Genomic DNA, 26342 nt, shown 5'->3' on the forward strand with positions numbered 1-26342 from the left:
GATCCTCAGTTCTATATTTCTTAAGATGAGACGTGGTGCAGTCTGTCAACAGAGTATGTGAATTCACAGAACATGCTCCATTATGCATTAGAAAATCCGTGTTAGTACTTTGAAGAGCCATTGCATATTCTTAGGTTTGGTGTTTAGTGCACAATATCTGATTTTCGCATCATAACACCAAATTGTTAACGCTTACCGGTATGTCTAGAATCAGTTCAATCCATCTGTGAATCAACTCTAAAAAAATGAACGACTGTATTTATATTTTCAAGCTGGCTAATACTTTGTGCAGTTTCTTTCATTTTATTTTCAAAATGTAGTTAATATTGAAAAATAAAACCTTTCTGATAAAAGTCGAAGTTTTCAAAATTTATTTTTTCTGTTATTTCAAAGCGAGAAGACTTTCTTGATCTCGTTTACATAATGGCAAACTCATATTTTCTCATTTCCAATGTACTTTATGTGGCTCTGCTCCTTTGTGGAAATACTTTCAACTTTCTTTCCTCTACTTTTTTCGTTCCAATTTTTCTTGGCTGCGTCTCTTGGAGCAACAACACACACCGCGTTGTCAACCTTGTTACGAGTGCATGAGGTGTTCGGCTAGGACAGGACAATTAGCAGAGGTAGTGCAATCTCCTGGCCTTTTCGATCGCCTGATCTCTCCGTGATTTTTTTACCTATGGGACAGAATAAAAGGTAAAGTGTACACAAATAATCCTCACACATTTTAAGAACTACATCAGAAAATTGAAAACTATTGCTGCTATCCCTCAGGCAGAGCTTCTGCTCGTCTCAGTTTGATAAATCGAGCACAGAACTGCATAGACATCAACGGAAGCTATTTCCAACATTTTATGTGATGGGCAGTTCTGTTCATTAACAAGGATCAATTCCTCGTCAGTCTTAAATATTTTCCAATCCAGTTTTATTTTGCCTACACTATATTTTTTTGTAGTGCATATTTATTCAAATAAATCTAACGGGATATGTGTTTTTAATCCCAATGAGAGCAAGAACTAGTAAATGGGATTTGTTTCTATCTTGAAATAAAGATGAAAAGACGTAGAATAGTGGAAGAAATGTGATTGTGTATGGAAACATTGTACCAAAGACAAATATAGTATAATCATAATAAACAGCTTGTGAAGAGCAGTCTTATGAATAAACTCGAAAGGTACTAATTTTTGCTCCTCTAATTTTTCGTCTAGTTTCAACTATTGAGTATTTGCTGAATATGCTAACATGCTAGTAACTTAGTTAAGGAACGGTATTTTGTAGGGATAGAATGTATGGAAATTAAATGTTTACAATTATAAAGAAAAAAATCTTTTTCATTATTTAAATTATTGTTGCAAAATAGAACTTCAGAAATTTTTGAGAAACTACTTATTGCTGATTGTAACTCATGATGTCTGCGTGCTGACCCGGTCTAAGGCTTTAGGCTTGCGAGTGTCCTGCCACTGTTAAGTCTCCTTTAGCCTAAGGGTAGAACGATCAGATGTGTAGTTCCGACTCCCTTTCAAAAGAAAAGCACCTATAGTATTTTATGTGTTGTAAATAGCTTCAAAGTCTTTGGTATAGTTTGTATCATGTATATGTTACAAATAGATGTTCTCATCAACGAACGACCAGAATGCTCTTCTAGTGTTTATACCTGTATCTAATTAATTGCGTGCATGTAGGTTTAAGTGAAAGCTACCAAGAGACGCAGCCAAGAAAAATTGGAACGAAAAAAGTAGAGGAAAGAAAGTTGAAAGTATTTCCGCAAAGGAGCAGAGCCACATAGAGTACATTAGAAACGAGAAAATATGAGTTTTCCAGTATGTAAACGAAATCAAGAAAGCCTCCTCGTTTTGAAATAACAGAAAAAACAAATTTTGAAAACTTCGACTTTCATCGGAAAGGTTTTATTTTTAAATATTAACTACATTTTGGAAATGAAAGAAACTTAGCACAAAGTATTAGCCAGCTTATTTTGTGGAAAACTACTATTGTACGTGTACATTTTTGTCACTTAATATTTTATAGTTATTTTATCTATAGTTCTACGGGTTTTATATGCCTAACAACTAAGCGCTTCTTTACTTATTTTATTCAAGTAAATGTAAGTGCGAGAAAAAGTACCCAAACTCAATCAAAGAAAAAAAATAATAAAGTTGGAGGAAGGTCAGCTATGAGAATAATTTTTTCATAAAAATTTCCTCTAGTCATAGAATGACTCTGGAGAGTTTGGATGCTTTTTTATTACTTTATTTAATTTTTTAAAGTTAGTATTTGGTCTAGGAATTAATTCGTGCGGTTGGTACGCACACATTGAAGCTATAGTACAAACACAAAATACATAAATACCTTAAGAAAAATATTGTCCATCGCTAGCCACCACTTTCGCCCATCTGTCAGGCAATGTACGGATTCCGTGGCGAAAGAAGTCCTCATCCTTGGAAGCGATCCAGTCAGAGACCCATGTTTCGATATCTTCTGAAGAAGTAAACCGCTGTCCAATCAAATCGTTGTTCATGCAATCGAACAAGTAGTAGTCCGAAGGAGCAACGTCTGGTGAATACGGCGGGTGGGGTAAAACTTCCCATCCGACATTTTCTAAATAGGTTTTGACCGGTTTTGCGACATGTGGGCGAGCGTTATCATGTTGAACAATAAGTTTATCATGTCTGTTCTCCCATTCTGGTCGTGTTCTGGCCAGAGCTTGCTTCAAACGCATTAATTGTCGTCGATAACGTTCTCCATTCATAGTTTCACCCGGTTGCAGCAGCTCATAGTACACCACACCTTTCATATCCCACCATATGCACAGCATAACCTTTGCACAGTGAATATCTCGTTTTGGTTGTGATGGACCTGGTTCACCTGGTTTCACCCAGGCCTTTTTTCGTTTAGGGTTCTCGTAATGGATCCACTTCTCATCACCCGTAATAATTCGATGCAGAAACCCCTTTCTGCTCTGTCGTTGAAGCAGCAATTCGCAAATGTTTTTTCGTCTTTCAACGTCTGTCTTTCAATTCATGTGGAACCCAATGTGACATCTTTTGAATCATTCCCATGGCTTTCAAGCGTTTGGAGACTGTTGTTTGATCAACGCCTAATACTGCTGCAAGTTGTTCCTGCGTTTGACACGAATCCTGCTCGAGCAATGCTGTCAATTCTTCGTCTTGAAATTTTTTTTGGCTGTCCAGCTCGCTCTTGGTCTGCCAAGCCGAAATCACCACTTCTAAACCGTGCAAACCACTTCTGACACGTTCGCTCAGCTAGAGCATGGTCACCATACACTTCCACCAAAATACGATGACTTTCAGTCGCACTTTTCTGCATGTTAAAGTAATGCAGCAGGACACCCCGCAAAAACACTTCATCAGGCACAAATTGCGCCATGTTCACTTAACTACAAACTGGTGTTGTTGACGCTTTAATCCACTGCCCTATACTACGAACGATACGCGATGACAGGGGTTTGCAACACATGTGTGGATACACGGAACTGTGGGACGCTCCGTTCGTTGCGCCATCTCTTGTCCACCCGCACGAATTAATTCCTAGACCAAATATTTGTAGAATTCCTCAAGTTGCATTTTTTGATATGTTCTTAGTCAACATTTGTTGCTATCTACAGATAGCTGCGCAGCCCTTTCGTAGCACTGGATTACCAGGGAATTTTTTAAAGTCTGGTGGCCAGCACATAACGGATCATAGTGCTGGATCAGGAGGAAGAACTCAGTTGAAATCACCATCAAGTAATCAAGATATGTTAGCTTCTGTTTTATTCTCGTCAGGTAAGCTAGATTCAGATTGTAGTTGAATGTATTGAACACAATTTTTGCATTTTTCTTAATTAGGATTTTTTAAAATTATTTTTGTAGTGCTTCATAGAAAGGGAATTACTTTAGATACTAAAACTCTAGCCTTTGCAAATATATTGAGAAAGTGCGAATGAAAGTATGTTTGATGTTACAATCTGACACATTCAGAAAACAGGACGGGTGCTCAGTCAGGAGAGAGTTGTTAAAGAGCCGTAAGTGCACCATGGAGAATACACAGTTGCAAGTGATTTTCGTTTAGAAGCTTAAACTGGGATTTTTCTGCACTTGTAGCCTCGAAAAACAGTGGATTTGGTTCAGGAGTGATGAATGAACGCACAATAGACCTTTGTGTTGTGAAGTTTCGTGCAGGTTACACAACCTTGCAAATTGAACCTCTTGGCCACCGATCAGCGGCGTGTTCAGATAAGCTTATCACGAATAGAGTGGAAACATCCTCGGAAAACTGTTCGTGCAATTCAGAGGAGTTGAGACTTATTCTAGAGCTCCACCGTATTGCTAAGATGTCAACTGATGTCACTTTTTAACTTACCAACAAGGGTCGGTGTCTGGAAGGAGTAACAGGATAATCGGGAAGATATTCTGCATCGGTTTGTCACTTCCACGAAAATCGTAAACGGTCAGGACAGTGGTTGAATTGTAATCAACGTCCAGGTAGTTACCGAAACCATCCCTCCACCCTCAAGGTGTTGCTGGTAAGGTGGCCAATGCTGGCAGTAGTCCACTATCTGTCTTCGTCGAAGCAAAACCATCACTGCAGATTGTTAGTCCCAAACTCGTTCGTAAGCATCTAGCAATAGTTCAAATGGTCTATGATGCGTAATAATGCGTACCTCAAAGGAGAGTTACAGTATGGAACCGTTCCTGACCCATAGTTTCCTCGTGACGGTCCCTTTCACCATCTATCACCTCTTCCGGTCAAAAAATGTTAATCCCTATAGAGAAAAAGAGTAAGAGATGGCTAATAATGACTTTTTGATAGGGATTCAGTGATCCGAGGAACAGAATCTATTGTTGATCTTTTTTCCCAATTACAACCAGTAGTTATAGAGATGTACTACTTTAAGTTTGAATATTGAATTCACATAGTTTGGAAATCTACCATAGTTTCACATTGTGAAACGAAACTCACTTATTGAATTGAAGTAAAGAGACTTTAAGAAATTTCCAGTATTGCTAAAATGTAGATGTACCTCAAAGAAGTATAGCACTTGTTTTATATGCAGGTATAGCGAAATAAATTTCAGACTTAAGATCGCATATTTAGCTGATATTATTATATCCGTTATTATGTTTTCCGCGATTTAGTTTGGCTAGAACACTTAGTTTTCACACGGTGCAGGCTAGTAATTCATATAAACCGTGCAATGTTTGATATTACGATATTTTTAAAAAATGCAAGTAGATACTGATTCATTTGTATTTATGTTCTTTGCCAGTAGTGACTATATAAAATTAGACTTAAGACTTGGTTGGATCTGAGCTAATGTAGTGTGATAATGCTCTTCCACCACGAATCTAACGCGGGATCTCGTGGACCAGAGGGAAACTTGGTAGACCAGTGTGGAGTGTGTGTATGGGAGGGAGAGGGTCGGATAGTAGTGAACTGAACATGCATGACCGTCTATGAGATTTTTAGGAATGGAGAACATTTTCTTTCTTACATCATATTGTTTTAAGTTTGAATTCAAATTCAGCGTGTAAAGAAGGATGATGTGAATGGAATGGAACACTAAATACTAAGAGATAATTGCATGGTCCTTTCGTAGAATCTTGTAATAGAATAGTTTTTCAAGTTAAATGGATATGAAATTGCAGATTAAAAGCATAGCTTGTAGACGGTAATTCGTGACTTCTTTTTCTTTTGTTAAATTAGCCAGATAGGAATTACGGAGCAATTACTAAAATTTTTATTTTCAAGGAGTGAAATAGTGCTATGGGGGTGGTTAGTTTCTTTGCCGAATTAATTTTACATTTAAAAGTTCGACTTGAGCTATGTAGTGCAAATATAAGTGTAGCTGTGGTGTGGAACACTGAATGATAAAAAAATAAATTTTAGACTTGCATGCAATGGCTTCCTTAAAATTTCAGGTTAATTTTCAATTTATTTTGTTAATTTTTCTTGCTCGCATGCGTTCTAAAAGTATTAAATTTAAAAATTCGGGATTTTTTTTAAAAAAAATAGTTTTCATCATATAAAACAAGTGGTAACGTATTTTGGAATCTTTAGCTGTATCTGTAGGAAAGCAATGAGGAAGAATATACGTCAACAGGATACCGGCAGATTAAATGAGCAGCAGAATCATTGTCAGTATATATATATTAATACTTTTTTCTGATAGAACAACGAACTTAAGTGCCACTTAGCAAAGAAGAGAGAATTTGCTCTGATATTTAATATTTTCCTTCAGTTCTCTCTTACGTACAAGGATGCAGAAACAATAACACAGTCCTGCCTTTATTCTCTCTGTATTGAGTAACTAGTTATTTCAATATTTCTGCAAAATCTTATAACTTGGAGCACGAAGATAGGATTGTATTGCTTTGAAGATGTTTGGGAGAGAAGTAGACGGCAGAAATTTTAAGCTATTGTGAAAATCATATAATCCACATCAACGTTGTTTTATGAAATTTACAGTTAAAATCTAACATTTCCAACTACTTTGCTTGCTTTTATTGTGTGAATTGCGGCTGTCGTATAATTTAATTATCTTTTTACCAAATGTTCTTGGTCAAAGATTAATTTCGTTTTTTGTCTTAAGGCCGAATTACTGTAAACTTAGCGTTCGTTACGCTAGATTCACCAACTATGAAAAGTCTTCGTGATAAACTATCGACTAGTAATGCAAAGTCGTTTCTGAGACTCTTGTGTTGTTTAAATTGAAGTACTCTGTAGCGGTTTAGTTGCATATTATGCAAGAGGTAGAAATAAATTTTAAAAATTGCAGAACGCGATTCTGTATGTGGAAATCTGGGTATTCGAAGGGAGTTCAGATGTTGGTAAATGATCATCTACGGATCCAGTTTCTGATTTAACACGTATACGCGATATTATTTCTTAACTTGACCTAAATCCGAATTTTACGCATTTTTGTTTCAGTGTACCCTTCGTGGATCACTAATTTTAGACAGCGCCTCAACGTCAGAACATAGGCATACTAAGACATATAAATACATAAAAATGAAACACATTCTAAATTCACGAATAATTTTTCATGTAATGTCTTGGACAACTGTTCATGTAAATCCAAATAATTGTCATATGATGTTTCCAAGTTTGTGTGTCATTTAAGTGAATTTTTTTTTTTTTTTTTCGAATATTTTGCGGGACACACTTTGGGAAACGGATTAAATTATTGCGAAGTATACCTTTGTAGAATAGAACGTACAGTAAGTATTTTGGTCGAAGTACTGTATTCTTCATGTCGCGTTAGTAGCACATTATACAAGGGGCAGAAATAAATTTAGAAGTTGCAAAACAATTCGATTTTTCCGAAATGTGGATAATTGAAGTAAGTTCTGATGTTGGTGAATAATTATCCACAGATTTAGTTTGACTTCACATAAATAACGTATATGTTGTATTATTTTATGTAAGTTGATCTAAGTATGAATTATGAATTACAAAATTACGAACTGTACTGAATTGCTATTTATATTTCAATTACTTGATCTGTTTGCATATCAGTTAGTTATCTTTACTTTCACTTCTGTTGTTTAAAACTGATTTTCGTTACTGAAAATTTCCCTTTCCGTGTTACGATTTTAAAATGATTTGTCGTCTTCAAATTTTTAACAGTACCTGATTTTTCTCACCTGGTTTTAATGTGCGTTTTCTCATGTCGATAAACTCATTCTAGAGAGAAGGCATCAGTGTAATAACTCTTTTAATCTGTTAGTAATTTCTGTAAGAAAGAAGAAATTAATGGTATTAAAATACCATGGTATTGTATCTATGGGATATTGATAATAATTCCCTAGGTAGATAAAATGGCGAGTCTAAATTTTCGATTGAATTCTTAATGGCAATAATTGTTCTGTAGTGTTCGGTTGTCAGTAGAACATTGTACTATGTATACAGTGATGGGGCATTCTTTCTGTGTAAGTGATACAAATATTTAACTTCTAAGAAATGATTTTGACCGAAGAAAAGTTCGATAGTCCTACAGGGGAAAAAATCAGTGTTCTTTTTGTACGGAAGCAGTCTGTCATCGATATAGGGGTAAATATAGTCTGCTGATTGTCCAAGATTTTTCTTTTTAAATAGTAGAGGACTAGCTTAGAAGTGATAAAAAGGATACTTCCATTGCCATACCATTATGTTTTTGGTAATATTGATCTTCGAACTAAAAAGCGTTAGTGCTACGACAAATTTTCAGTAGTTTAATGATTTTTTTCTGTTTCTAAATTGATACAGTTTTGAAGGCAAGTAAGATTTCTACATTCTAAATAATAACAAATTAAGAGTTCTAGAGTGAATTTTTATTTTTTTTTTAAAAAAAAAAACGAAATTAAAGTAAATTTAAACACAATACTGGTATGAATATCGTTGTTCAATAACTATTTTCTTCATAATTACAATAACCATAATAGTTCGAAACATTGAATATGTAACACCAATTTCATGAAACAGCTCTTATTTGTATTACGTAATTTCTGTTACAGTAAGGTTTCAAAATCATCAGTTATTCAATTTCAGTTAAAACATTCAATTTAAAATCTCTCCTCAGAACCTAATCGTATCACGATAAGTTACAGATTTTCAGACGAAATGTAAGCAATAATAATAAAATACATAGTGAAGTAAGAAAGTAATTATTTGCAGAAAGTAATTGAAACTTTTTAAATAGGACTGTTTATTTTGTTCCTTAAGCATCCCGCTTTAAAATAACGAATAAGAGTTCTCATCGCGTAGTAAAGTAAACTTTTGGTAACGCAAAATACGGAGATAATAGATCTCTAATAAGCAAAACTGTGTTCCGGTGTCCATTTATTTACGGCAGCTTTCACCTTCAGTTTCCTTTGAATATTGCTAGCCTCAGATCTTATAGAAAGAGGAAAAGAACATTGAGAAATGCAACATCTGAAAATAGTTTTATAAATGTTTTGTAGTATGTTTGCATTGAAATGGGATTCCCTCACGTATATGAAATAACTTGCCGAAAGATGGAGTGAATTACTCTTGTATTCCAAATTTTTCTTGAATACGTTGCGCAGTATACCTCGTATGTTTCGCGAAATATAAAAACATGCTAGTTACAAATGTATGTGTCCATGCTTCTGTAATTTCCTTCTGTGTTATATCACGTATTCAATTTTCGTAGTTATTTTTAAGAAATCTATTACATTAGCATTCGTATTCACAATAGCATTATTTTTTGGATGCGTTTATTTTTTGCATGATTATTTGTAAATTGTGTAGTATTATTGGCATTAGCACTTATCGACCGTGGCAGAATCACCTCTGGTATATTTCTCGTTCACTTAATTATTGGCACGTGCATGGCATTTTGTTAGGCATTAATAACGTAACTGCCTTGCAGGGTCAGTAGTAACAAGCGGTAACAACAGTGTCTCTTCTTCAGCGTCTCATATCTCGTCGCCAAAGTCAAGAAACCAGAAGCAGCAGCAACAGCAGAGCCCAACGCAGCAACATCAGAAGTTCAACAACTATCAGAGTGTTTCCCAGTCACCTTTGGTAAGTACGTTAAGGATAATCTAGGACAGAAAAACCATAATTCGAATTCATCCTTCACAGAATAGGTGGTGATGTCACGAGAAAGTACGGACGCCAAAAAAGGTAAATAATTTCTCCATGTGAATTGTAATTGTAAGTAACGTAAAAACCCGTCTTGCTTACTCAAAAGATATTAACTTTGTAGCCTTTAACGGATTTGTTAAAAGTAAGTTCGAATTTTCACTGATTGTGTTTTCTTTGTTACAACAGTAACAACAAGAGAAGGAATGGATGGGAATTGATTCCACGGCTAGTAGGGTTCTGAATCTCTTCCTATAAGGGTTTTTTTTTTTTCCTTCCTCGTTTTTACTTTCCTCGTAAAACCAGTTTTTTCGCTTTTTAATAAATCAAAAGAAAGGATAGTCCTGGACACTTTTAAAATATTTTATAAACAGCAGAATTATGTTGTGAGCGTACTCGTGGCTGTATGGTGAGCGTACATGCCTTTGGCACGAAACCTGGAATTCAATTTTCGGTAAGAGCTCATGTGGTTCGGACCGCATGTCCAGCTGTAGGTCCATGTCTCATACATAGTCTCGGTGCTGAAGGGAATGCTAAACTGTAAATCAGCCAATCCAGGTGGTCGGGAATTTCGGTATGTGCTACAGGCTTTTTAAACTTATAAAAACGGATATGGAACTTGTAAAGAGATGCAAAGTCCTCTTTAAAATGCAATTAAAAGACAACAGAGATTGGCGTAATATATTTTTGTACTTTGTGTTGCAGTTGTTTTTAATGAAAGTGTCCCTTTCCAACACATTTTACAGTACTCTGTGTTTGTTACATGTAAATCCGTAATATCACCCATCTTTCTCTCCTCCCCCACCCCTTTTCTCTGAAAAATTTGGTAGAGCCTGTCTATCTCAGATATGCCCTCGGAAAGTATGCGAACTATACTTCGGCCACACCCCTCCCCCCTCGGACGAAGGAAATTCTCCCTTTGCTTACGGAAAAGAAGTGAATGACCTCAGCTTGTTACCAATTTGTCATTCAATCGTTTGGTCTTGACGAGTGAAAATCGTAGGCTACTTAGAATGGCGAACAAGATAGATGACAGCGAAGTCCGTGAAATAATTCATTTTGGCAGCGCTTCCGAATCTAACAATTGAAAGATCTCGACCGTAACAACTTCTCCCTCTCTTTTGGGATAGGTACTGGAAAGCACATATCGACTGCAGCACCAGAAGGGGCACAGATCAAATAGAAAGGCTCTAATACTAATAACTGGCACATATATTGCCATAATTACACTACTCTTTAGACGTCAGTGTTTACGATTGCAGTTATGTCAGTGCCCAATTAATTCGGACCCATCCTATCTCGTCGGAACTCCTTCAGTCAGCGAAAATTCGAGTTTAGTATGGTTCAAAATTATTAAAAAAAAAAAAAAAAAAAAAAAAAAAATGAACTATTCGAAGTGAGTAGATCAGTTCGATCATTTTCCACATAGAAACGCTGTAGTAATCCTGTTTCTAAAAAATAGAATCAAACGGCAGTTGTTTTCCGAAGTAATAGATAAAATACCAAGTAACATCTGCCGTCCAAAGACAATGACCTTATCTGCAGATTTGGCCATAATTGAGTTGACAGCAGGCAACTCGTGTATCATAGAGGATTAGCCGACAAAAACGGAAACCCCGGCTATAATATTGGCGATGTTATCACAGGTATAAATTTCACCGCGTCCGTATGTTTGCGGTATTTATCTAAACAGAAAATCGACGATTTTCTCAACTTTTTAAAAGCAGATCCAGTCTTTTGCTGTTGAATGCCAGACGTATAAGGTATGCATTTCTACTCATGCAAGTTTCACCAGTGGACAAAAAAAGTAAAAAACAAAGCAAAAACATTGCTCGAAGTGAAATTTCGCCTTAAAAAAATGAGCAAAAGTCAAGTTGGATGAATGTAAGTTGATGCGTAAGATTCGGTAGAATCAATCAGAAGAGTAAATAATATTGTTATTAATCCGTTTACTTTTATAAATTTGAGATAAATTGATGAATTGTAAGTTGATTGATTTGTTGATCCACCGGAAAAAAGGTAAATGTGTAGGGCTATTCCAGCCAAACTAGAAAATAAATACAGGTTTTCACATCAAAAAACTGTTCCCTCATAATGGAATTGGATCTATGATAGCCTTCTTAATGAAAATAGACCGTGCATTAAATATCACTGACTTTGTTTATAGGTCTTCTGATCAATGGTAGATCTCCGAGCCTGATAAAGATTTAGCTGTCGAATGTAATTGAACTTATCACGAAAAGCTGTTCATGTAAATGGACGAATAAATAACGCTAAAGGAGAGAACCGAAGAAGAAATTCAGTGCAGTCGTAGAAAAGCTTGGGTTTGTTTTTGTAACTGAACAATTACAGTGAGATAGTAAAAAAATTCTCAACTATCATCCGACATCGAAAAATTAAAACGTCATTATTCTTTTTTAATTTCTAGTTGTTTCCCGTTTTCAAACTTTTCGAAAATGTAAGTAGAGGGTTAAATACGTTGTTAAAATAAAGTTGTGTATACGAGGTGAGTCTTGTAAATAAGAGGGTTATTCTTGTTCACTTGAGGAGGGGGGGGGGGGGAATCAGAGAAAACATTGGATGTCCAAGAATAAGGTTGTCAGTAACCTGATAAGTAGATTTCTTCTATTCCTTTTAAGCCTATCACTTTAAGATAATGTGAACAAAGTTGCTAAAAAGTGTGGTTTACAGAATAATTGTAAATCTCTCGACTAATATAGAAAGATAAACATTTTTAGACTATAAGAATTGTGTATGTGTTGATGCTCATGAATCTGTTTATCAGTGTGTATTAGGTAACCAAGAGGAATATTCATATCAGGATTATTCAAGAACATTAAAGACCAGGATTCTGCGGTTCTTTATCTTTCTAACATTAGAAATGTCTAATTATAGTATTAAGGTGGTTAACATCATTAAGAACACTAAATCTTGTTAGAAAGACTGTGTGGTATTATGCAAGGACGAAAAAACGCAAGGATGAAGACAATCTGGACAAAAATTAGGAAAAAAATATTAAGAAATTCATGTAATTCCCATCAAGTTTGAACTTAATTTTCATTTTTCATTAAGCAGATATCGAGGAACGTGATCGTGGAGTAATTTGGTCAGTATTGTAAAATAATTCAAGTTCTATGAAGTGATATTTTGAAAGTTGTACTTCTTATCTTTGTTACTTTTATTCAGTTTTTGTGCTATTTTTCGGTATTCATGACTGATAGATAATTTCGTAAATGGCTAACTAATCTTAATACCATTTTTTGCGTTTTATATTCTGTTAATTGCGGATGAGTAATTGAAGAGTTCAATTCCAAAAGAGCCTATTGTGTTTTTTCATCATTCTGTAAGAAAAATAATCTACGTAAAAGAAAACTGTAACGGGCCAGGGCCTGTGTTGACCTTTCTATTTTCTCTCTTCATCTAGCTGATGTCTCCTCAATTCTACTTTTCGTAAGATAACGGTGAAATTATCATCTATAGTAAGAGTTTTATAAGTATTTTTAGGCATTAGTCAGAAAATAACTTCAGAGAATACCTTTGACTGAGGTCATTTTGGAAAACAACGCTGTTTTCTTTTGCTTATAATTAATTTGATTTACGGAGTTTTGGCATGAAACCGTGTTTAATATATGGAGATGCTGAAATGGAACTTAATAGAACCAATATCTTCAAATTGACAAAAATTGACTTGGGCTGTTTTGGAATCCACCTCTTCAATTGTAAGATTGTAAAACTTCTCCTGTTTGAAGGATTTTGAATTCTGACTTTTTACCTGAGTGTGGTTTACCTATTGTCTGGAAAAGTCTAGGATTTGATATCATTAAGTATTGTGCCTTTTGGCACGTCCTGGGACTAATGAGGTTTGTTTTTGTCTTCTTAATTTTCAGTTTGGGCCTGGAGATTTTTTTTTTTTTTTCTTCATGTTTCTCGATTTTCAGCTTCCTCTTTTAACTCCTGATATTCTATTTTTCAAGTCCTCGATCAGTTGTGTTTTTTTCCCCTACTCCTTTCTTTCCATCTTTCTTTCCTTCTATGGTGATATGAAGAAGACAATTTCTTCGCAAGATATGTCCAATCCAATTGCCCTTCTTACAAAGGATACTGGCTAAAAGAATATTCTCCCTTATCCGTTTTAAAACGTCTTTGTTACTCTTGTTGTCCGTTTTTTCTTCTCCATCTTCTTCCGACACCACATTTCGAAGCTCTTAAATATTTCTTTAACTTCCGTAATGTCGAAGTCAGGGTTGGCAAAAACCATGGTTTTTATTTTTATTTTATTTATTTATTTATTTTTTTTAATGTTTAAACCAGGTTTTTTTGGTTTAAATAATTTGCTCTATGTATTTATATTACATATGGACAGAAATAAGTTTTTCACCTTGGTGGTATTATGCAGCAACGAGGTTGTGCTGGGAGAGGTCACATAAGCGTAAAGCTGAATCCAAACCGCTTCTCGTTTTACATTCGAGAGAAATTATTCTCCATTTGGACTCAAAACCGGGAGGGACTATTGGCCACAAATGCGATGAGTCTGCCGACGCGCACTCAGACTCCTGATAAAAATACGTTGTATTGATCTTGATATACTTGTTAATATAATTGTCAAGAGTCATTTCAGAACTACAGAAAGATAAAACAGTTGCACAAATGAAACCATTATACAGAATTATATATAAATCGGGAAACTCCCGCCTTATCCATTGAGAAAATCCTGTGTAAATGCAAAGCAGTAACGGAAAAGTCTCGTTATTGCTTGGCATGTAAAAGTTTATGGTCAACGTATCATAATCAGTACGCTGAAACTGATGTATCAAATTACAAATTTAGTATGTAGATATCATTCAATTAAATAAAAACTGAAAGTCCAATCCAAGTTAATGTTGGAAGCTACATAGGCAGTCGATAAATTTTGCTAATTTCTATCAATATATTTATGCAACCGCGCAGGCCCATTCGGGCATAAAATTTGGTTTCGTTTTGTGTGTTTATGCTTAACAACCTTTTGTAATACCGAGGTAAGAAGACTACTTTCGCTTAAAGTGACATCCGAACCGCTTCTTTACACTTGAAAGAAGGATTGTGGTTCGTCCGGGAATTAAACATAGGACGCCTTGATTAAAATGTGAAAACGAGAAAACTAATGCAGATGGTATGTTATGTGGAAACGGCACCATGAAGTTCATACGATTTAAAGCATTTAGCTGGTTTAAACCAGTCAGCCCGGTTGAAGTCTCTGAACTATAAAGTCCAATGCTCCATGTATAGTACTCGACCAGTTTCTTCCTTAGTCCAATATTAAGGCTGCTAGTTAAGAGTGACCTTTTCTTGTTGAATGCTTCTTTGGCTATGGAATTCTCGACATATCTCTGGTGAAGTACGAGTCTTTCGTCAAAATATATTGACGATTTGATATTATGCTCCTGTTTTTCCTCTTCCATATGTGTTTACTGATCCTGATCTTAGTGTTACTTGTTACGCCGGTATAGTTTCACTACAGTGTCAGTGATATGTATGCTCTTGGTCAAGAGAAACATCAGCTTTTTCCTTCCATTGATTAAAATTACATATTTAAAAAAAAAAAAAAAAAAAAAAAGTCTTCTAAGATTGAATATTAATTATACAATGCGAAAGTTTTGCCACGTTTCGTTATAGTAGATGTTCAAGCATAACTTTGACATATTGGCCACCGATTTTTTTTTTGTTTGTTTGTTTGTTTGTTTTGTTTTGTTTGTTTTTGGTTTTGTTTTGTTTTGTTTGAAAGGGCGTACTTTCCCGGTGGATAAATTTAATCAGGGTGAAATAGTCTTCGGAGCTAGACCATGAGTGTTCATGCTGTAATTGTGTGCATGATTACGCATAGCTTCAATATATATATATATATATATATATATATATATAATCAACTTCGTTAATTTACTTTTTGTTTGAAAGTAAATGGTTTCGTATAAATTTCATTAGGATCTGATGATAATCTTTGGAGCTAGACCATGCATTTCCTCAACGACTGTCAGTGTTAATATCGTAATTAACAGACTTCATTGTGTCTATTTGTCATTCGTAACTTCAACATTAATGTACCGATTTTGATTATTATTTTTTTTAGTTTTAACCCTTTTCTGACTGAATTATATTTTTCGTATTATAATTTGATATAATAAATTGAGGTATTTAGTACACTATATAAAAATAAATGTTGCTTCTATTGTTGCTCAACAATGCTGAGGGGAAAGGGGACTCAGGAGTCCAGTCAGACGGATAGGTTTCGACATTATAACATTACACAAGAGAAATAATGTATGAGGGAAAAAAAAAAAAAACTTTAAAGTCCCGACAATCGGAAAAGGGTTGTATACTGTTTTGCAGGTTTCATCTAAATTTTATCGAGATCTGCTGACAGTTTTTGAAGTTAGACCAGTACTGCGTGTGGGTTCACACGTAATTCCGTAACGCATAGAGGGATTTAAAAATGCCTATATTTGATTTCGCATGTAAAAAAGCAGAAAATAATTAAAGCACTGAAAAACAGAAAAGAATAGTAAAATTCTTAAAAGCAGAAGATAATTGATTACTGCGCAATAAAAAAAAAATAATAATAATAATAATTTGATAATTTTATAAGGCATTTCTTTGGCTTGGCACAGAAGTCAACTTTTTTTTTTCAGATAATAGTAATCAATTATTTTTCTGCTTTTAAGATCTCTATGACTATTTTCTGCTTTTTAAAGCATTTAAGTCTATTAATATAATTTCCAAGTTTCGAGATATTGATCTGCGTATCAAGATGGCATTTTTGACGGTCATATATCTCTCATGGTTGCCAATCGTATGTGATAATCTCTGGTGTGATTTTTATTATAAGTTTCATTAAATACTAAAACAGTCTTTGAATTACTCGCCGAAGTGTTAATATAGTAGTCCGACAATAATTTCGTGTACCCTTCTGCTGCTCTTAATCTCCTTGGAGAAAAAGAACGAAAAATGAAATGAAATAAAATCTTTGAATTTAACGTTCCACAATTGTGCCCTTTATGCAAAGGGAGACTGTGATTAAGGCAATTGAATGATTATGAAATGAGGAAGTGGGAGGAAAAGGGAATGCCTCGAGAAAATTACGTACACGATGTTGTCCACCACAAACTAATTGGCCGGGGATCGAACTAGGGACTTCATACATCAGAGTTAAGCGGTCTACCATTGAGCCACCATGCTCCCAGAGAACAAAAGGGACATTCAAATAGGGATGAAAGTATGTATAAAACAATTGTAGCACAGGTAAGTTCAGATAAGGCTTACTTGCACCGCACTATGTTCCATAACTATACTTAACAAGCATTTCATTTAGTTGCCAATTTGGAGATGTAGGATTCATAAATAATCTGTGAAATCCCATTGTTTATTTTTTTTTTCAACAAGGCGAGGAACAGCAGAAGGATGTTTGAAATTACTATTGGACTATATAGAGGTTGATCTATTTATATTGAGCCGAAGTGAATGTGCAACTGTACCACTCTTACACAATCACAGTGAGATTGCCACGAGGCAAGCAACAGTATCTGTCACGCAGTAGAGTAGCGTGGTCTAGCGTAGTCTTATGCCGGAAACAGCATATTCTGGAAGAGGTTCATTGAGACCCTTTCCGATACGTCACGCATCGTAGAAATGTGTAATGTGTTTTTTGTAGGTCATGCCGTTGTGAATTGTATTATACACAAATATGTGATACACAGTCCTGGTTCACCATACCGACGTGAGCATCTAGAAACAGCCTCACGTAAACAGGACCCCGCCCCTATTGGTGTGGTTCAGCGTATGGCGACCTCTGAAAATCCTCTCACAGCGTGTGATGGCCAGCAAATGCAGCACATCACATGTAATGAAGAACCGCAGCATTCACAGGGATTTACGCCTCGTGGTCATTCACAAGAGCAGTGTGCACGCAATAGAACCATGTTATGTGGCTTAGCGAAAAATTAACTGCAGTAGGTTGTATGAAGGTTATCTCGTGGGTGATCGGAGGAAGTTTGTTACTCTTGGATAGTCGTGGATTTACCTTACAGACTGTGGTAAAGTTCGTGCCATTACATAGACCTATTGAAGCCAAGGGCTAATGTACAGTTTCCCAAAGAGGTTCATGATCATTGCCGTTTTCTCGCACAGGGACAAGCTGCATCTGCGGGAAGTAGAGCAAAACGTAAAAATAAATGCTGCGTACTACCACTCATGTCCTGACAGATGTACCAGCATGAAATCTCAGCATGTCATCCATGTCAAGTCTAGGTACCAGCCCAAATAATATTGTGCTTTTGGACTCCTCAAGGCGATGCCTGTTCCGTCGAGTCCGCACAGTCTCCGGCTTGTGGAAAGCCTGTAATGTGGAGTGGAATGCAGTACTTACGGTCCAACTGCAACGCAGTCACCTGCGATTGAAATTCCAATGCCGGACAATAGTCAGGAGAGGTGATGGACAGATCAAACAGCTGGTGGTGGAAACACGGCCCTAAGTAAGTGACATTCAAATTTGACTCAAATATAAATGAGTCAACCTCTGTAATATCCTATTGGTTAAATCGAAGTTTGGCGTTCTTCAGCACTGAGGCTGTTGAGACACGGACTTGCAGCTTAGGGTGAAATCCAAACCACTGCAATGTGTTCAAATGTTAATGCCCTTACACCGGGAATCGAATCCGCGATTGTGTGCACCAAAGGTTAGCGCTAACCACTAAACCAGCGGGGAGTTAATATAGTGTTAAGAATACTTCGAAGTTATTAATTACAATTAGTTCCTAACTTAAAGAACCTTATTTTAAATATTTATTTCGCTATCATTTTCGATATCTGATTTTACAACTATTCACGAATTTGGATGTTTTCTTAATTGAAACCCTTGCTAATTTTTTTTTTTTTAACCCGTTGCATTGTTCTCTGATCTACACAGATCAAATATTTCTGGGTATAGAGTATAAATAAAGCACGTAGAATTTTGATCTTTAGCATTAGTCACATCACTTAGAAGCTGTAACTGTTATTCCAGTGTGAATGGTACTCACGTTCAAAAAGTTTCGAGTATTTCAAATAAGAAATTAGGATTCTTCTACTTCACAACCTCATAACTGTCGTGAATATTTTGCCATTTCTGGTAGATCACTTAATTTCAGATTCGTAAGTTTCTATGCACTTCTGTTCATTGGTTTGTTTGAGTCCAGACCATGTACTATTCTCTCTCATCCTCTCGAGTTGATATTAATTCATCCTCTTTTATACAGTTTACTTATTCTTCGTAGCTTTTTCCTTCATCATTTGTGTAATTTTATCTGGAACAGTTTCTTTACTATGCCAGTATCAACATATTGGCAAATATACTGCCTACATTTTGGCATTTAGTAATTAACATATTTCGTACTACACATCACATATGTAAGTATTTTATAATAAGTATCATGAGAGAACTCCAAACAAACCGTCGTGATTTACGAAATACTTGTGGAGTTTTCTAGGTAATGTATTACATTTGTCAAGCATGTTAACAAACATGTAGTACAGCCTTTATTCAAATTTGATATCATGAAATGGTTAAGTTTCTGGAACTGCTGTATGTATATGAACCAAAATTTTACAGGTCCTTCAGCCTAATGTAAGAGGTCAGATGGCAGTAAATGTTCGTGGTGGTGTACCACCCACGCCTTCTCGATATCCTCCACCTATTCAGCGACCTGTAGCATTTCAACAAGGCGGAGGTAGCGCAGGCTCTGTAACAGGAAGTGGTGGTGGAAGACACAGATTACCGCATGCTCATTCGCAGCGACCTAGCCTGTCATCTCATACCAAACTTCAGGGTCAGTTCTTTGGATCCCAAGGTATGTGTGTCGCTACTACTATTTGTGGTTTTAAATATATAATTGGACGAACATTAGGTTAATAACATAGCATAGGAATGTGATTTATTATGTGCTTAAAAATACATATTTAAATCGAAATAGAAGCCGCAACCAAGAAATGAAGTACTGAGTATAACACAGAGTATTAACACCAAGGCAATTTATTTTTGTCATGTTTTACATTGATATGTTGTACACCTGACGCACGAATCATTTTTTGAAATGTTCCTCCTTGGCCTTGATGCAGGCACGAAGTCTGTCCGGCCACTGGTCAATGCATTACGCACCACGTCCATGGGAAGATTGTTCACTGCACGAGTCAAGGATTGTTTCAGACTGTCGACAGATGGATGCCGTTTATGTAAGACCTTTGTCTGAAGGACTGCCCAAAGTTTGTAGTCCAACGGGTTAAGGTCCGGGCTGCTAGAAGGCCAATCAGCGGTAGAAATGAAGTCGGGGACGTTCCGTGCCAGCCAATCCTGGGTTGTTTTTGCTTTGTGGCCTGGAGCGGAATCCTGCTGAAAGGTCCATCTTTCTCCAGGGAACATGGTAGCAGACAGTGGTTTCACTGTTGGTGTTAGCACTGTGTCGTGGTACACCTTGGCAGATGTTTTAACACCTTATTCGCAAAAATTCAGCTGGGTTGTGCCTGGGTACGTCACTCCCCACCAAACCATCACTAAGGCAGGATGGTGTGCCCTCTGAACCCTTTTAGCTGCCTCAGCAGCTACAGTAGATGACGTGGCATACACACAGTCATTTTGGGCGTTATAGGCCTGCTCAATTGTGAACACCTTTTCGTTAGTAAACAGAATCTTTCTGTGCAGATTGTTGGCGTAACGCCGCAACCGTCTCTTTGATTTAAGGACCCTCTGTGACATTAATGTTTAGGTCAGAAAGTGACCAGTCCGCCTCTTATGCGCCCGTAGATGTAGGTCACTCCTGAGCACACGAGACATGGAATTTCTGCTGAAGTTCATCTCAGCACCCATCACACTTTGTGCTCGAACAGGATTTCTTCGAATTCTTGTTGCGACTACTTTCTGGACCTGCGGGGTTCGTAACGTTCGTGGTCTGCCACTCCTTGCGCGGTCAGCTGCCGTTCCAGTCTCGGTGTACTGCTGTATGGCGCGATACACGAATCTCTTGCTGATTTGTAGTGGTTTCAGGAGGTTGAAAATCTTACCTGCTGTCTTCCCGACCTTGTGTAGTGCAATTACTGCTACACGATTTTCGTAATCGCCCCACTCCATCAGAACTCAGTACAATATCAATGTATGTCATGAACAGTCCAACACACACTACATGCATCTTCCGCTTTATACACAGATGGCAGCACTGTACCACTCCGGATGCCTACAGCGCCACTCCAAACTTGGTGAGAGTATTTATGATAATAACTAGCTAGTTCTTAAACATTACAAGCTAAGTGTAAATGGAAATAGTGAAACGAAGTGGAAACATCGTGAAGAAACAGAAATAAGTACACTGACGTACCATATAAATGTCAACATTGGAACTCATGCGCAGTGGATTATTTCGTTGATTTTGAGTTTAGCATTCCGTGCAGTACCGAGGCTAATATAGAACGTGGACCTAGAGATTAACGTGGGATCCGAACCACGAACTCTTATCGGAAATAAAACTCGGATTCCCACACCAGTGGCTTGTACGCTAACCATATAGCCATAAGAGAGTTGACGCATATTGGATATGAGCCACCTGGCACGTTCACATGCAAGTACAGCAGTGTGCTTACTTCTATTTCTGTACACTGTTTTCATCACTTTCCAGCCACATTAAGTTGCATGCAATAATGCTTACCACCGACAAAAAAGAAGAAAACTTGGTGGGATTTGAACGTGGATCAATTGGTTGCCAGTCACATACGTTAGCCCGACTCTACGCCAAAAGTATTAACTATTCTGTGTTACATCTATTTTAGAATGTCATGCTATGTTGCCACATAGTCTTTTTTTATCGGCCCTATCGCCGAAACAAGGCTCCGGAGGTTAAATGTTAAGTCTTGTTTTTATTATCTAGTATCACCCCTTGCTGAGTACGGGAGCAAGATTTAGACCATCTGATATACACAAAAGTACAAGGTTTAATCACAGTTAAGAAGGGAAAGTAAAATAAAGAAGTCGCTGTGAAATATCCAGGATGATGATGTATTGAAAGATACTCTCTCTCTCTTTTTCATATACGTACATTTTTGTATAATTTTAAACAAGAAAACTGTGTAGCATTGACAAATCTTTTTAAGCTTTCATACTATCACATATTTGCAGCACATAAAGAAGACTGTGTTTATTCTAGTAATGTGAAATTAGCATTACTCATAAGCGTAACTACTAATCTAATTTTGGATGTCATATATTCGTAAGTGACTTAGCTTAAGGAAAAGAACGTGATTATCAATTACTAACGTAAAATAATACTATTTACTGATGATATATCTCTTTGGTACTAAACGTAAACCAATCGGAAAATTGTAATACTATATTGTTCGGTATGATAGTGTAACACTGTGTGTACTGAATTGTACTCTAAATTTGTGTAAAGTAATACCTGTAATTATAGTTATGCGAACTTAACATTCAGTGAATATTCATTGCGTACGATATTTAACATTAGTCTTAGTTGTTCATAGCTTTGTAAATGTTACGTAACACGGCGGTAATAATGTACTTGAAAATAAACTATATTTTTAGGTATTCATAATGTGAAGATGGAAGGTAATACGGATGGCAAAACTGAAGATAGTGGCAACACCGACACCAAATTAAATGAAGGCACTAACGCAGGAAATAATAATACTGGAACTGCTAACAACACTAAGCAAAGTAGTATAAGCTCTCCATCGCCAACATCTCAGTCTTCAGATTTGAAAATTGTCCAGGAGGCTTCACTAAGTCCAAAAGAAGAAACTACAGCTACAACTGAGTAATATTTTTGTGTAATCTCTGGATTTTTTTAAAATAAGAAAAAAGGTATAAAAGACTGAATAAAGCCTTTATAGCTGTTTGTGTGTGGGGTTCACAAGGATCAAATAATGTAATTCATTATTTGTTCCTGTTTTAGTAGCGAAAATTTGAAATTTCCAAGTGTTAACCAATAACTTAACGGAAAATTTGATATGATTAGTAAGAGTATCTAAAGTGAAAATACACAGATATCACTATTTAAATGAGGTATTTCTTGACAAGCAACTTTGTCACTAGCTATCAAGTGATGTGGGGTAATTAATACAATGTAAAGACCTCATAAACATGCCCCTACTTAACAAATTTACTAAAGGAATGTCAAGTGTAGAACATAAGGGGAAAAAAAAGGGTGATGGCTTTTGTAATGATATCTAAGGATTTCCTTAGCCAGATATAATCGTAAAACCTGGACAACATATATGTGGCTCGGGTGGTAGTTCGCCGTTACGAGAAAGAGATGCATTGGCATATCATCTTTGGTTTGCCGTATTTTGTCAAATGTCCAGTCATGGTGAACAACGCTCACCAGTTCTAATTTCGTCTCTTCTTTTTTTAAGTGAGGTAAAGCACTTATTATATCTATTTAATGGCACTTTCGAAAGTATAATGCAGGAAAAGAAGTGTACAAGTTAAGAAAACTTGTTATTTATCGGTGCTGAATGAAGTTACACTGAAAAACTGCATCGTATCAAGTCTCTGTTGATGTATGAAATAAGAAATGAGGAGGATTACGTTTGCTCATTTAGACTAATTTGAGGTGAGCTGTGCAAGTTTAGTTGATTATGACCATTTCTCTCGTGTGTTTTCATGTAACAATAACATAAACAGAGATGAGACAGTTTTTTCTCTGTAATTTTTTGAAGTTTTCTGTGCTCCCTCCTTTTTTGTTTTTTTTTTTTTTAATTAATATTATTATTATTATTATAAAACGGTACAATACCTTTCTAATTATTGATTTTGTAATGTGGAAGAAAGAGTCTGATATATTGTTGGCACATTTGAAAATATATTTCAGATAATAATAAATAGATGCTTTCACATCTTTGCACGATATTTTTAACATTATTGCCAATGCATTACCCTTGTTAATGACTTCCAGTGATGAAATGTAGGTGTGTTGGAAGAAATTTGTGATGTTTAAGTGTTTTTGAGAGACGAGATCAGAGGAGCGAGAAACTTTTTTTTTTCTTTTGTATAGTGTAGTGGTGCGTATAAATCTTGCAAGTAGCTGAGGAAAAAAACCTACTTGCAAGTTTCATTGATGCTTCGTGCACGGATGTAAGTGGTGAAGTCTTGAAAGTTGGTTGGCATTTGTCAATGAAGTCATTGCATGGAAAAACAAAAAAATATATATTAGGACACTCAGAAGATATAATGCGGTTGAAGTGGTGAAAATGGACACAGATAGGGTTGGAATCAACAATTAATATATTCAGGTTTAAGGCTATGTAAATTTCATGGCCAAGAAAAAAAAAAATAAGGGTAACGAGAAGTGGGGAGTTGAATTAATATATATATTATGAAAAACAATTTGAGACTGGCTAAAACAGACTGTGGAACAGCAGTCTTGTGTAAAAGATAGACAGTACAGCCACTTAAACTGATGTTAAAGCGAAAGAATTGTTCTCCATCACATTGTTGCATTGAATGAACAGAACCATGTTTCTTACTTGTGAAAGACTTTGATTCTGGTTATTCTTGGTACTTTGTAAGCTCAAAATGCTGTTGTGTAGTTGTCCCTAGCCGCAATAAATTGAGTCAAGTTCAAAGTAAGGATGTTGTTTTCGTGGTTGTATTTCAGTATTACAAAATGAAAACATGACAGTTGTGACAGACATTAAGAACAGTGGAAAGTTGTTCAATAAAATTGTTATTTATATAATTAATGTGCATTTTTAATTTGATTTGTAGAGATAGATTGTTGTCTGTCATGCATGTCATGTGAAACGGAAAATGGCAATAATGCATAGAAAATAGAACTTGCTACCATCTAAGGAGAAAGGTAATCTCATAGTATGTCGATAAGTTGGTAACATAACATTAATTTGGATATTTTTCATCTCTGTATAAAAGAATATAAAATGTGAAAGTAAGCTTGTGATACTTCGAGCACATTTTACCCCTTGATACCACTATGAATAAATAGAGCAGTTTGAGAAGAAATACTTCACCGATTTACAAATTGAAACTACTTTCGTGTACCGAATATATTTCTTTAGTAATTTACTGAAATTGATCGCCTTCCGGATGTGATTTAAATGTCTTAATTTGAATAATTTATTTTATGAAAGTTAAATTGAAAGTGAGAATAAAATACTTTCAATATTCATTAATTCGTACGATTTCAGTTTTATCGTAGCATATTTCAGTTCTTCATCTGTTTGGGTACGTAAGAATAGTGAAACTAAGTGAAGTGTTAGATTTTACAAGTTAGAATGGAATTCCATGTATTGCATATTTTGAAAACGAGATTTGCGCATATCTACCGTCTAGCTGAAAAGCTCCATCTTCGCAGGGGAGAATGGGTTTAAGAAAAACGTGTGAAACCCTTTTGGCCCTTGAGATACGCATTGCAGTTCCCACACCTCCTATAAAAAAGTATAGGAATGAGTGTAATATGTATCGAAGATCATAATCATCGTTGAAAGGAAAGGAATGGTTGAAATAAATCCGTCAATTATCAGGGCAGCTGACATACATGGGAAGAATAAGGTTAAGAACAACGCTTTCGGGGGCTGTCCGTCCCCACACTTTTGTTGAAAGTAAAGGCATGAGTCAAATAAATAACGAAGAGCAACGTCTTGGCCGTAGCCCATGTCTAAGGGCAGGAGTTTTTCGCAATTTGAAATTAAACATTTCGCATTTGGAATTAAAAGTTCTGCATTATGAGATATAAAATTTCTCATTTTGTCGCTAAGTGAGTTCTTTTGCAAGCTCTAATATACAAACTCTAATATAGGTAGGCCCAATATAAATAATAATAATAATAATAATAATAATAATAATAATAATAATACATGAACAGTGGAGACATTGAAGTATTCTTTATTCAGTTACTAACAACATATTACTTCTTTCTTCTTTTACAAGTCTTTCATCAGCAGGGTTTGCCCAAGTGGGCCCAGCCCGAAAAAACCCACCGGGTTTTTTCGGGTTGGACCCACCTGAAAAAACCCATCTTAAAACCCACCTGGGTTTTTGACTTTTTTGCTAGCGTATTATTGGTACAACTAAGGTGATCACATTGAAAGTTATTTCTATCAGATTTTAAACTTTATTTGGGCGAATTATATGCTTTCATGTTAAGATGTTAAAGATAGACAACAATATTCAACATAAGACCTTTATAAAGCTCGAAATGCACTGAATGAATGAATAAATAAATTAAAAACCTCACCTTAGCTTGAGATTATTGTAGAACAAATTAATGTGCGGATTATGCTTATAGCCTATTTGAAGTAAAATAAGCGATTGTATTATAGAAAATACTTTCCGTGAATAGTGTGTTACCTAACTCGGCGCCGCAGAGGAACGTTATCCCTCATACGTTGATGGGTTTAAGGTCATAGGTGCCGGTACTAACAGTAAATATGTAAATACATTAGTAAAACTATTAGTATTATTTCTAACCTTTGATGGTAACATTAAAAAATTTGGTTTTCCAACAACAATTAAGTTCAGTCATTTGTTGCTAGCCTTCAAATAAGCATTCTGTAGAATCAACACTAGCAATAACGTAAAAATTCTTGTCAAAATTAAGAAGCTTAATGCTTATCATCGGAGCTCCGAAGACTACGTAACGCTTACTATTTCAAGTGCTGCATTCAAACTTCAGTATTAATGGAAGTTTCGATGTACAGTAAACACAGAGAAGGCTATGACAGTAAAGCAA

The 26342-nt window shown here is 35.8% G+C and overlaps 1 protein-coding gene across 5 annotated transcripts in view; it reads left to right on the forward strand.

Moving 5' to 3' along the window:
• LOC145690108 (uncharacterized) overlaps positions 1 to 24336 on the forward strand; it is a 127561-nt gene extending 103225 nt beyond the window's left edge. For 4 of the 5 annotated variants that reach the window (XM_081764686.1, XM_081764684.1, XM_081764682.1 and 1 more), the window contains 4 exons: positions 3626 to 3785; positions 9374 to 9528; positions 19205 to 19442; positions 22178 to 24336. In XM_081764686.1, the coding sequence (XP_081620812.1) occupies positions 3626 to 3785; positions 9374 to 9528; positions 19205 to 19442; positions 22178 to 22413 (789 nt within the window). In that variant the 3' untranslated portion in view covers positions 22414 to 24336. The remainder of the gene's footprint in view (positions 1 to 3625; positions 3786 to 9373; positions 9529 to 19204; positions 19443 to 22177) is intronic. The other variant, XM_081764683.1, reaches the window with a different exon arrangement.
• The last annotated feature ends 2006 nt before the right edge of the window (positions 24337 to 26342 follow it).

This window comes from Thermobia domestica, chromosome 7, assembly GCF_964235325.1.
Source record: "Thermobia domestica chromosome 7, izTheDome1.hap1.1, whole genome shotgun sequence".
Classification (NCBI taxonomy): domain Eukaryota; kingdom Metazoa; phylum Arthropoda; class Insecta; order Zygentoma; family Lepismatidae; genus Thermobia; species Thermobia domestica.